Here is a 13,253-nt window from a genome sequence, read left to right on the forward strand (position 1 = left end):
CCAGAGGAGGGAGAGGAGGCCAGAGGGGTCCAGAGGAGGAAGAGGAGGCCAGAGGGGTCAGGAGGAGGGAAGAGGGGTCCGGAGGAGGCCAGAGGAGTCTGGATGAGGAAGAGGAGGCCAGAGGGGTCAGGAGGAGGGAAGAGGGGTCCGGAGGAGGCCAGAGGAGTCTGGAGGAGGAAGAGGAGGCCAGAGGGGTCCAGAGGAGGGAGAGGAGGCCAGAGGGGTCCAGAGGAGGAAGAGGAGGCCAGAGGGGTCTGGAGGAGGAAGAGGAGGGAAGAGGAAGAGGAGGCCAGAGGGGTACAGAGGAGGAAGAGGAGGCCAGAGGGGTCCAGAGGAGGAAGAGGAGGGAAGAGGGGTCCGGAGGAGGCCAGAGGGGTCAGGAGGAGGGAAGAGGGGTCCGGAGGAGACCAGAGGGGTCCGGAGGAGGAAGAGGAGGCCAGAGGGGTCCAGAGGCGGGAAGAGGGGTCTGGAGAAGTAAGAGGAGGCCAGAGAGGTCCGGAGGAGGAAGAGAAGGGAAGAGGGGTCCAGAGGAGGAAGAGGCCTGTGCTGTATATCATGTGGGGCTGTGCTATATACCATGGTGCTGTATACCATGTGCTGCTGTGCTGAATACCATGTGATGCTGTGCTTTATATCATGTGGGCCTGTGCTTTATACCTTGTGGGGCTGTGCTGTATACCATGGGGCTGTGCTGTATACCAATGGGGGGCTGTGCTGTATACCAATGGGGGGCTGTGCTGTAAACCATGTGATGATGTGATATATACCATGTGGGGCTGTGCTTTATACCATGTGGGGCTGTGCTTAATACCATGTGGGCCGTGCTGTATACCATGGCGCTGTGCTGTATACCAATGAGGGGCTGTGCTGTATACCAATGGGGGGCTGTGCTATATACCATGTGGGGCTGTGCTATATACCACGTGGAGCTGTGTTATATACTATGAGGCTGTGTTATATACCATGGGGGGTACATTATACATTATATTCTATGGGGGAGGCTGTGTTATATAATATGGGGGGGCTACATTATATTCTATGGGGAGGTGGGCTGTATTATATTCTATTCGGGGCTACATTATATTCTGTGGGGGGGCTGTATTATCTTTACTATATTCTATGGTGGTGATCGCATCTTTCTATGAAGGGGCTACATTATACTATATGAGGAGGCAATGGCGGATCTTAATAGGGGCGGATGGGGCGGTCGCCCCGGGCCCAAGGTTTTTTGGGGGCCCAGGGCACTGGCGTAGCATGGTGGGGGGGGCGGTCCGCCCCAGGCGGCATGTGTGTGGGGGCGGTGCGGCAGCAGCAATTCCACCCTGCAGTGCAGTGCAGCGGCGGGCAGGGAGCGATGCGATCACGGCAGCTCCGCTGCCTTCAAGAGTGAATAGCAGGAGCGGAGCGGCAAGGGTCCGTCCTGCTTCCTGCCCGGAGGCCGCGCTTCCTGTTTCACACAGAGGAGCGCCGCTGAATGACGTCATCATTCAGCGGCCGCTGCTGTGTGAGGGAGGAAGCTCGGGCGATGCTGCGGACAGGTGAGAGGAGAGAGGTGGTGTCTTGTGTGTATGTATGTATGTCTGTCTGTGTGTGTGTATGTCTGTGTGTATGATGGAGCAGGCAATGATGGGAGTGATGGTCTAGAAGGCAGTGATGGGGTGAAGGAGCAGACAATGATGGGGTGATGGAGCAGGCAATGATGGGGGTGATGGAGCAGGCAGTGATGGGGTGATGGAGCAGGCAATGAGGGGAGTGATGGGGTGATGGAGCAGGCAATGAGGGGAGTGATGGGGTGATGGAGCAGGCAATTATGGGGGTGATGGAGCAGGCAGTGATGGGGTGATGGAGCAGGCAATGATGGGAGTGATGGGGGTGATGGAGCAGGCAATTATGGGGTGATGGAGCAGACAATGATGGGGGTGATGGAGCAGGCAGTGATGGGGTGATGGAGCAGGCAATGATGGGGTGATGGAGCGTGATTTTGTGCGTATTGGCCGTAGGCCTACAGCTTATGTGCAACGTCTTTTTATGCCATGTCCACACGTGGTGGAATGGTGGCGGGTTTTCCGTATGGACCCGCAGCAAACCAAGTGCTGCGGTCCGTACGGCTGTCAATTCCCGCACGGGGACCGCAGCGCTCAGGTGGGAAGGGGGGTACAGGGGCCCAGGTTTTATGAACAGCCCCGGGCCCATAGTCCACTTAATCCGCCACTGTGAGGAGGCTACATTGTATTCTACGGGGGGCTGCATTATATTTTATGGGGGGCTAGATTATATTGTAGGGGGGCTTTATTATACTTCATGAGGAGGTTACATTATATTCTATTGGGGCTGCATTATACTATATGAGGAGGGCTACATTGTATTCTATGGAGGGGCTACATTACACTATATAAGGGGCTGCCATATATTCTATGGAGGGGCTGCATTATACTATATGAGGGGGCTGCATTATATTCTATGCGGGGTTACATTGTATTCTGTGGGGTGGCTACATTATGCTCTAAGGGGTGGCTGCATTATACTATAAGAGGGGGGCTGCATTATATTCTATGGGGGTTACATTATATTGTATGGCAGGGCTGCATTATACTCTGTGGGGTGGCTGCATTATGTTCTATGGGGTGGCTGCATTATGTTATATGTGGGCTGCATTAAACTGTATCGAGGACTATGGGGAATACATTATACTATATGAAGAACTATGGGGTGCATTATACTATGGGAAGTGAATTGTACTACATGGATGACTAGCGGTCTATTATACTATATGGAGCACTATGAGGAGTGTATTAAACTATATGGAGGACTGAGCAGTGTATTTTAATATATGAAGGACTGAGGAGTGTATTATACTATATGGAGGACTATGGGGCAGAATATATTATATGGAGGACTATGGGGGACATTATATTATATGGAAACTGTAGATGTGCTGCTGATAACATGATACTGTATGGGGACAGATTAATCCATTAGTGATTGTTCTGTCCCCATCATTCTTTCTCAGACGGTGGAAAGAGGCCGGGAAACAAGTGTTGAACGACTTCAATATTGTCGATCACACTGATTCAGCGTCCTGAACTCAGCGCATGTAACTACAACCGAAATGCTTCTGTGTGATGTGCAATATGTTAGCATTTGGGGCCCCATTTTAAAATTGGCCTAGGGCCCCACTTTGCCTAAATCTGGCGGTTTTAGGAAGCTTCGTCCCCAGCAGTTCGCCCCCAGCAATTTGCCCCCAGCAGTTCGCCCCAGGTACATTTCGCCCCCGCACATTTCGCCCCCAGCAGTTCGCCCCCGGATTTTTCGCCCCCCGCAGTTTGCCCCTGGGTGTTTCACCCCCCAGCAGTTCGCCCCTGCATTTTTCGCCCCAGCAGTTCGCCCCCGGATATTTCGCAATATAGGCAAAACATGGCAAAACAGGGTACACACATCCGGGGGTGAACTGCTGGGGCGAAAAATCCAGGGGTGAACTGCCCGGGGTTAAAAATCTGGGGGCGAAATATCCGGGGGTGAACTGCTGGGGGCGAAACACCCGGGGGCGACCTGCTGGGGGCGAAACATCCGGGGGCCAACTGCTGGGGGCGAAATATCCGGGGGCGAACTGCTGGGGGCAAACATCCGGGGGGGGGAACTGCTGGGGGCAAACTGCTGGGGGCGAAACATCCAAATCCCAAATCTGGCCCTGGTCATACACATGACATGGTGCAGCATCACAGATCACAATCTCTGCCAGTGCCTCCTAGATAAGATACACACGCACCACACTCTTATATGGCCTAATATGTCATATGAGGCCAATATACCGACCGTACAGACCGCACTATCATCCTCCTGTATGCCGTACATAGGCAGAGAGTGCGGTCTGTACAGAGGCAACACTCTGTATGTCTTATAGGGGGCCTAATAGGAGGCCGACACTCATTATGTCTTATAGGGGGCCTAATAGGAGGCCGACACTCAGTATGTCTTATAGGGGGCCTAATAGGAGGCCAACACTCAGTATGTCTTATAGGTGGCCTAACTGGAGGCCGATACTCAGTATGTTTTATAGGGGACCTAATAGGAGGCCGATAGTCTGTATGTATTATAGGGGGCCTAATAGGAGACTAACAGTCTGCATGTCTCATAGGAGGCTTAATAGGAGGCTGACAGTCTGTATGTCTTATAGGGGGCCTAATAGGAGGACGACACTCTGTCTTATAGGGGGCGTAATAGGAGGCCGACAGTCTGCATGTCATATACGAGGCCAATATGCCGTACATACGCAATATCGGCATCCTATATACTGTACATACCACACTCTCAGCCTCTTATAGAAAGTATCTGTTATAGGAGACCGAGAGTGCGGTCTGTATGTGATATAGGATGCCAAGAGTACAGTGTGTACGATATATAGGAGGCTGAGAGCGTTCTCTTTTGCACACTGTACAGCTTGCTAAAAGGCACACGTTTTAGTGGGAGAGGCCAAAAAATGAACACATAATAAAACCATTTATGGTAGCCATGGGGTGGGCCCCTAGAGTCAATTCCCCTGGTGGGCCCTAGACACCTCAGTCCAACCCTGCATATATATTGTCATGCCGCCGCTGTATACTCACCTGGCCTCCGCTCCTGCGCCGCAGCCCCCCGCCGTTCGACAGCCGCGGCGGCCCCTTCTGGCAGGTCCGCGGCCGACGGCATCTCTGCATGCGATGCGCATGCGCTGTAGGCCGCGGCCGCGCCTCCCTCCTGTCACTTGTGTTCCGGCGGTGCCCTGACCCGGAAGCACCGCCAGACCAATGGCAGACCAGGCAGGGGTATATCAGGCCGCCCCTCCTTTGATGGAGGTCCCTGATCTTCGTGTTTGTTAGCACACTGGGCCCCTGTTCCATCGTACACTCGCTTGTCTCCTGCAGTCCTGCCTTCCGTGTTCCTGCTCCATCCTGCTGTCTGCACCCCAGTCACGCAGTCCTACTCCAGTGTTCCTGTCCCATCCTGCCGTCTGTAATCCAGTCCTGCAGTCCTACTCCAGTCCTGCCTTCCGTGTTCCTGATCCGTCCTGCTGTCTGTGCTCCAGTCCCGCAGTCCTACTGCGGTGTTCCTGCCCCGTCCTGCCATCTGTACTCCAGTCCTGCAGTCCTACTCCAGTCCTGCCTTCCATGGTCCTGCTCCGTTTTGCTGTCTGTGCTCCAGTCCCGAGGTCCTACTCTGGTGTTCCTGTCCCATCCTACCATCTGTACTCCAGTCCTGCAGTCCTACTCCAGTCCTGCCTTCCGTGTTCCTGCTCCGTCCTGCTGTCTGTGCTCTACTCCCGCAGTCCTACTCCGGTGTCCCTGCTCTGACCTGCCATCTGTGCTCCAGTCCTACAATCCTACTCTGGTCCTGTCTTCTACAGTCCCGTGGTCCTACTCCAGTCCATTCTGAGCCGCCCCTCTCGGTACAGGCTATCGTGGTACCCAAACCCCTGGGCCTGCTCCTAACGATCCCTGTATAGGGGTCGGCTCCACCTGGCGGCTCACCCGGGGTCCCCTCAGTGCCACGATCCAGAGGGTCCACTCCTGGAGTTTTTCCTCACCTGACCGTCCGTGGTAACACATATCACACATATGACACACACTCATTATCATATTATTATATCTGAACAGGATGAGGGTTTGAATTGCAGTCAATAAGGTTGCGGCTACTGTGGGACAACAAGAATATGATCACTAGTCCAGGTTGACCTACCAGTCTGCACTATAGCAGGGCCCACAATAGGTCTTTCCTATAGAGCAAGAACCACGTTGCCCGTAGTCCCATCTGAGTGTGCAGGTACCTGAGGATCCAGCAGGATGTGGGTGGCATTGGTCCCCTTCTCACGGTAGTCACACTATACACAATCTGATTTCTGGTTCACTGAGGAGAACTTAGTTGTATCCTTGGAGCTAACAATACAAGACACTAAAGGCCCCTTTACATTTAGCGATGCACCAGCGATCCCGACCACGATACGACCCGGTCAGGATCGCTGGTGCATCGCTAAGTGGTCGCTAGTGAGCTGCCACACAGGGAGATCTCACAGTGATGCAGCAGCGATACAGCGGTCGTTACTTACCTTTCAGACGCGGCGATCCTGACGTCCTCCCGTCCGCGTCCACGCGTTGCTCGTCGGCGCCAGCAGGAAGCCCAGCAGGAAGCGCCCGACGAGAAATGGAGCTGCGCGATCTCGCGCGATCAGCGACAAACAGCGGGGGAGCCGGTCGGAGGTAAGTATCACACATAGCGATATTGCTAGCAATATCGCTGCTGCGTCACCAAATCGGTGATGCTTTAGCGATATTGCTAGTGATATCGCTATGTTTAAAACCCCCTAAAGGCACATTATTAACTGTATATAAAAATATAGGAACCAAAAAGATCTTTGGCTATAAATATTGAAGACAATCTGCCCTAAAAAATAAATAAATAAAAAATACAAAAAGATGAAACGCTCCAAGCAAAACAGAAGAGAATGTGTGAAGTACAGTTAGGAAATCTTACAGGTTTAAAATGCTTATTACATTAGTTACATAACAATACCATTATGTTACCTGTACTTAATAAAATTATTGTAATATGCTGTTATGTAAAATACATATTCCGTTTCTATTCAGTTGATTTCATTGGCTCCTATGATTCCTACGGATATCAGGCTCCCATGAAGACATCACATCTCCAGTTGCAACCCCTGTACAAGTACGTTTGTCACTTATGCTTCATCTAATATATAAAGCTCAATGTGGGTGTGTATGTATGTACTGTATGTATGTCCGGGATTGGCATCAGCACTGTCGCAGCTACAGCCATAAAATTTGGCACAGTCACACGTCTGGACCCCGAGAGTGTCATAGGCTATGTTGTGAGGCGAAATTTTAACCCCGCGTGTTCCAATTCACCTAACAATTTTGCCCCTATCTACATAATGGGGAAAAAGTGAAAGGAAAAGTGTTGGAGGCAAATTGACAGCTGCCAGATGTGAACAAGGGGGACTTAAAGAATGAGAGCGATGGCGCCAAAGAGTATATACCGTACAGTTGCTAAGGTGGGGCCCTGACATGGGACACTCACCACACACGGGTTATGAACATACACACAAAATGCGCCACACACTAGCACGTGCTTAAACACATATACCACCCTCAGCACACATTTCACCACACATACACCAACCTCACTACATAAAAGTTGAAACACAAAAGTCGCCACTCAAAACTCGCCACGCTGTCCCAGAGCTGTTTAAAAGATGAAAAATGAGCTGTGATTGGTTGCTATCAGCAACAGTTTTCTTTGTAGACAGTTGTGGTAACTGAGGCCTATTATTCTTATCATTTCTATGGTGTTATCGTCCTTCTGTAAAGCTGGAAATAACACAATTTATTACCGTACCAACACAGACCACCCTCTGACACAGACTGCAGGGGGAGCTCAGTATCACACAGGATAGGATTAGATACACAGCTCAGCAGTCAGTATCACACAGGAGAGGATTAGACACATGGCTGAGCAGTCCGTATCACACAGGATAGGAATAGATACACGGCTCAGCAGACAGTATCACACAGGATAGGATTAGATACACGACTCAGCAGTCAATATCACACAGGATAGGATTAGATGCACGTTTTTTATGTGCAATATAATCATTATAATTTGTTATAACTAACCACAGTTGGTTTCCAGGCAACGCAGGGCTCTTCAGCTAGTATAAAAATATTTAGAGAGATGTTTTCTTAGTTAATAATCATCCAATAAGCCTTGCTCCAGCACTGACGTGCAACACTCGTGTTCACCAGCAAATCAAGGGGAGAAGCCACACAGCAGCATTATAGAAAGTGATGTGGGTGTCCTAAGAGTGTGACTACTCCACTCCCATAGTGACATTTATTGATATTCTACTTGACAGGCTGTAATCAGACTTCACTATGGTCAATCATTTGAACACAAGTTTGGTAAAGTACAGCCATAGTAATGAAAAAAGTTTCCTTCCTGTATCTCCACCATGCATCAGTCTTCATGAGGGGGCATGGTGGAGTCAGATGCTCCTGATCCATCGAAAAGTGTCCACCTCTTCATGTATCAGGAGCATCTGACGAGTGGCACGTACCTCTGTGCACTGTGTTAGAAATTTCACACTAGTCCCTGACTGTTTTAAGATTTCTGATATAAGTAATGCCTAAGCTTGTCATGAATTAGATGAGCCATGGCGTCATCGTGCCCTAGACTCGTCCATTTTGGCGTAGCTGTGAGAAGCTGGCGTGAAAACGCCAAAAGGCAAGACATTTTTGCGTCAGTCCGATTTTTTTTTTTCAAAGAAATATACACCAGAATTCTATGGAAAATACTTTGATGAATCGGGGCCTATGTTTTGTTTGACTGCCAGAAATATTCAGTCATGCCTTAGATCCTGTCACAGTCCTGCCTCAGATCTTGCCACAGATCCTGCCTCACTCCTGCCTCATGTCATGGTTAGGACATGGTTAATGTCCTGTTCTCACAGGGTTAACTTTTGCTGGCCTCTCTTTGGCTCTGGGAGGGGTATTTATACTCACTCCAAACTAGCATTCTCTGTCAGTTAGGCCTCTTTCACACTTCCGTTTTTTACAATCAGTCACAATCCGCTTGGTTTTGAAAAAAAACGGATCCTCAATTTTTTTTGAGGATCCATTTTTTTCCCCATTGACTTGCATTAATGGCGGATTGTGACGGATTGCTGTCCGTTGCATCCGTTTCTTTTGAGGATCCGCCAAAAGTTGCTGTCCGTGACCATCCTCAAAGATTTCAAAACGGAGCTTGTAACGTTTTTTTCTGTGGCGGATCCTCCAGACACTGATTTAACCCGAAATTCTTTCTGGGTGCCGGACAAAAAAAAATTCTCTCTCTCTCTCTCTCTCTCTCTCTCTCTCTTTCCTAGCCAGCGATTCCTTTAAATTTCGTCATTTTCAGGATCCGTCTCAAAACGGATCCTGTGCCATCCGTTCACATCAGTTGACAACGGATCCGCTTGTCCGCCTTTTTGGCGGATTATAACTGATGCAAAAAACTGAAGTGTGAAAGAGGCCTTATACTGTTGTTCTGGTGTGTCTGACCCCTGGTGTGCGTGTACTCTGCGTTGTTTGTTTGCTTCCCGTGTATGACCCGGCTTGTTCCTTCACTCTGTACTCCGTCTCTCGTTTTGGTACTATTGTCTTTTCTGATTCTGACCTCCTGGCTTGGCTATCGTTACTCCGTTACAGTTTACCCCTATTGTACCGTCTATTGCCCTTTCTGGTTTTCTGATCAATTGCTACGTCCTGACTATCCATTCTGTCTAATCCTTTGGTACTGTATTGCTATCTCGTGCTTTGACCTCGGCTTGATCTGGTTTCTGTCTCTGTCTATGCCCCTTGGTAACATTGTCCTGTAGTTACCTTTCTAGGAGTTTCCCTGCAGCTCCTAGCTCTGTGGAGCTTAGGCCACGCCCCCAGCAGTCACGTGCTTCAGGTCCGGGAGCATGCATTGTCACCACTGCTGCCCGCTCCGCAGGTATCTTTGTGCACCGTCTTTGTACTCAGGACACGCGCACTGGCTCAGTGAGAGTGCAGTGCGGTGTTCCTGACATTATAACTGACCGTTTCAGTTTTTTTTCCTCTGAAGAGAAAAAAAAAAGTGTGTGTTATCCTCATGGATCCCATACAAGCTTTGGCTGATCAGGTCAAGCACCTGACCCAAATGTTCCATAAACTCAATGTGGAACAGCGCACGAAGGCCCATACCCAGCAATAGTTGGTGGTTACTGTGCAGGGGGCTGTCGATGCAGGGGCTTCTAGTTCTGGGGGTAGAGATGTGTCATTAGTGTCCCTCGAATCTCCGGTCAAATTGCCCGACCCTTTCTCAGGGGATATAAAGGAGTTCAGGTCTTTCAGAGAAGGATGCAAGCTTTTTTTTTTCTCTAAGGCCCCGCTCCTCCCGGGATGAGTTCCAGAGGGTGGGGGTCATTATTTCCCAACTTCGGGGGGCTCCGCAAGCATGGGCTTTCTCTCTGTCTTCCTCTGCTCCTGAACGTATGTCAGTGAACTTGTTCTTTGAGGCTCTGGGGCACATATATGATGAGCCTGATAGAGTGCGTCTGGCCGAGGATATGGTGATGAGTGTGACACAGGGGAGGCACTCTGCTGAATGGTTCTGCTCCGAGTTTAGACGTTGGACGTCCGAAGTATCCTGGAACGCCGCCGCCCTGAGGGGGTTGTTTCGCAGGGGCCTTTCAGACCGTCTGCAGGACGCTCTGGCACTACATCCGCCTCCTGATACCCTGATGCAGGCGGTCTGTATGGACCGGAGACTCCGTGCTAGAGGAATGATGCAACAAGAGTCTCCCTTGTACCCCAAATTGTGTGACACTGAACCTGTATCTGAGCCCATGAAGGTTGGGTCAGTCTCGGTTAAGGAGAAAGAGAGAAGGCACCGTAGAGACAACCTACTATGCTTTTACTGTGGAGCCTCTGGACATTGGAAAAGGAATTGCCCCTCCTGCCCTTCTTCAGAGAAACCATCAGAGAAACGACTGAGTCTGGGCAACAATCGAGGAGGTTGTCCAGACTCCCAGGTACATTTTTTCTCAAGTACAAAAATGATGCTCCAGGTTGAATTGGAAATTGCTGGCGGTCCTGTTATGACCACAGCCTTTGTTGACTGTGGTTCCTCCATTAATCTGATTGATGTCCAAGTTGTGACTCTTAATAAGATAGGGACAGTCAGGTTAAAAGACCCTGTTAAAATTGTGGCTGTGGATTCATCCCCTTACCCGGGATGGAATTTGTTTTATGTCTGAAGTTTTTCCTATGAAAGTGGGTTCCACTCATGTGGAAAATTTAACTTGTTTAATTATGAATAATCTGCCTGCAGGACTGGTATTGGGAATGCCCTGGTTGCAACGCTACAATCCTCTTATTGATTGGGTGAAGGGGGAGATCACCCGATGGGGATGTAATGATAATGGTCTGTGTTGTAACCCGGTTCCTTTTGTCAATCCGATAAAACCCGTATCTGTGTCATCTGTCGGTCTGGAGGGTATTCCGGAGTACCTGAGAGACTTTAAAGATGTGTTTTCCGAAAGCGAGGCTGAGGCGATCCCACCACATAGACCATATGATTGTGCTATCGATTTAGTACCTGGAGCCAAATTACCCAAGACTTGTTTGTTTAATTTGTCCGGGCCTGAGCGCCAAGCTATGAAAGAGTACATTAAAGAAAGCCTTCGCAAGGGGCATATTCAGCCCTCGGTCTCACCCGTGGCAGCGGGGTTTTTCTTTGTAAAGAAAAAAGATGGTGGCTTGCGACCGTGCCTCGACTTTCGAGAACTGAACAAAATTGCTGTTAAGAACACGTACCCTCTCTCGTTGATTCCTGATCTATGCAATCAACTCATGGGGGCCTGTTGTGAGCTCATTTTCTCGTTCACCTTTGTTGTCCGATGAACTCCCTCTGCTGGTGAAAGGAGGTGGTGAAACTGATTTGGATGGGAGAAACCAGTCACCTGAACAGGTGGATTGCGATTGGACATCCGGAATCTCTGAGTGGATATAAGGCAGCCGACGCCCTGTAGGGTTGCTGGTGATTTCTCTGCTCTGAGCTCTGGCCTCCAGTTCAGTTCCTGTCTTCTAAAGCTAAGTTTTGCTCTGTTATTGTTCCATGAGATTTTGTCTGATTTTCTTAGTTTTGTGTTCTGCCAGCCCCGGCTGGGGCTCTGCTGAATCTCCATTTTTGTCCCTGATCGGTTAAATCTCTTTTGCTCTGTCTTCAGAATATATCGGAGTGCTGATATAGGGATTTTGAAGTCTAGTGACTTCAGGGCCGTTTTTACTTTTTTTTTTTTTTTATTCCAATCAATTTTTATTGTAGGAAGTTACATTAGAAAAGGGAAAAAATTCAGGTATCAATGGCATTAATACACAAAGAGAACAACGCTGTAACACGTGGTAGTATATCTTTTGATTATGATTCACATTTCCCATCACACCACCAACAATCATGTCTGATACAAGTTACAACTTTTTTTTTTTTTGGTTAATCAACACCTAATACGTATAAAGTCAACCTACCATTTAATCTTTAATCCTCAAAACGAGGGTTTCAAACAACCAGAACCAGAGAGTAAGAAAGGAAGATAAGAAAGGGGAAGGGAGGAAGAGGTGGGGGGGGTGAACCATGGATGGTTGCAAAGAGGCAACCAGGGAGGGGGGGGGAGCTAGGGAATTAGATGGCGTTCAGGGTAGCCCGAGCAGTAACAACAACATAGATATAAACACCTTGAATATTGACATGTGGTACGGATGAACTCCCTGCGTAACACTCTCTTTGACCCTATTTGACCCATTTTATTAATCTCAGACAGTTTGCCCTGGAAACAGATGCCTGACAGGGGATGCATATACAGAGTTTAGCCACGTGTCCCAAGTCTGAAGTATTTTGTTTTTGGCGCGGATGGAGTGAGCCAGACAGAACTCGTATTGGCAATGGAGATTAATTCGGTTATATAGTTCAGCTAATGTAGGTGTCTTTGGGGATTTCCAATAGCTACTTATGCAATATCTGGCAGCAACTAGAATGTGAACCAATAATCCCCTGGATTCCCAAGAGAATTCCAGACCCACGTTTAGCACTGCCAGACCCGGATTCGGATTAATAGTATTGCCTGTCAGCTTACCCATCAGGCCAAACACCTCCAGCCAGAACGAGAAAACCTTGGGACAAGCCCACCAGCAGTGACCAAGAGTACCCCTTTGGAGGCAGCCCTTCCAACAATGTGGCGAATAATTTGGGAGGAACTGTGCTAAGTTGGCTGGGGACCGATACCATCGCAGGTGTACTTTTTTCAGTTGCTCCAGATGATTTATGCACTTGGAATATTTTTGGATATTTGCTGAAGCCGAGTGCCAGTTTGAAGGAGAGGTAGAAACATTCAACTCCACGTCCCATTTATTCATATAAGGAGATTTTTGCTCTTCGGGGGGGTTATTGAGCCATTTGTATGTTGAGGAGATACCTTTGGATTTAATTATCTTTTTAAATACCAAAGCCTTTGTTGTAGGTAACAGAGGATTCGACTTTAGAGGAAATTTAGAGGCCAGAAAATGACTAATTTGGATGTGTTGATAGAAACAACCCTTTAAAGAGGGGTGTTTCTGTACTATTTCATTAAAGGGGTTAACACCCAAATCAGAGAATAGATCCGCCAGCACTGTAATGCCTGATCCCTCCCACCTGGCTAGATT

The 13,253-nt window shown here is 49.0% G+C and overlaps 1 protein-coding gene across 7 annotated transcripts in view; it reads left to right on the forward strand.

The window, feature by feature from the left end:
- The window catches only part of NKAIN1 (sodium/potassium transporting ATPase interacting 1), a 214,874-nt gene that overhangs the window by 184,499 nt on the left and 17,122 nt on the right, over nucleotides 1-13,253 (forward strand). For all 7 annotated transcript variants that reach the window (XM_073564399.1, XM_073564383.1, XM_073564403.1 and 4 more), the window contains one exon: nucleotides 6,618-6,699. In XM_073564399.1, coding sequence (XP_073420500.1) covers nucleotides 6,618-6,699 — 82 coding nt within the window. The remainder of the gene's footprint in view (nucleotides 1-6,617; nucleotides 6,700-13,253) is intronic.

The sequence above is a fragment of the Dendrobates tinctorius genome, unplaced genomic scaffold (genome assembly GCF_039654945.1).
Source record: "Dendrobates tinctorius isolate UK_male_01 unplaced genomic scaffold, ASM3965494v1 ptg000015l, whole genome shotgun sequence".
Taxonomy (NCBI): Eukaryota; Metazoa; Chordata; class Amphibia; order Anura; family Dendrobatidae; genus Dendrobates; species Dendrobates tinctorius.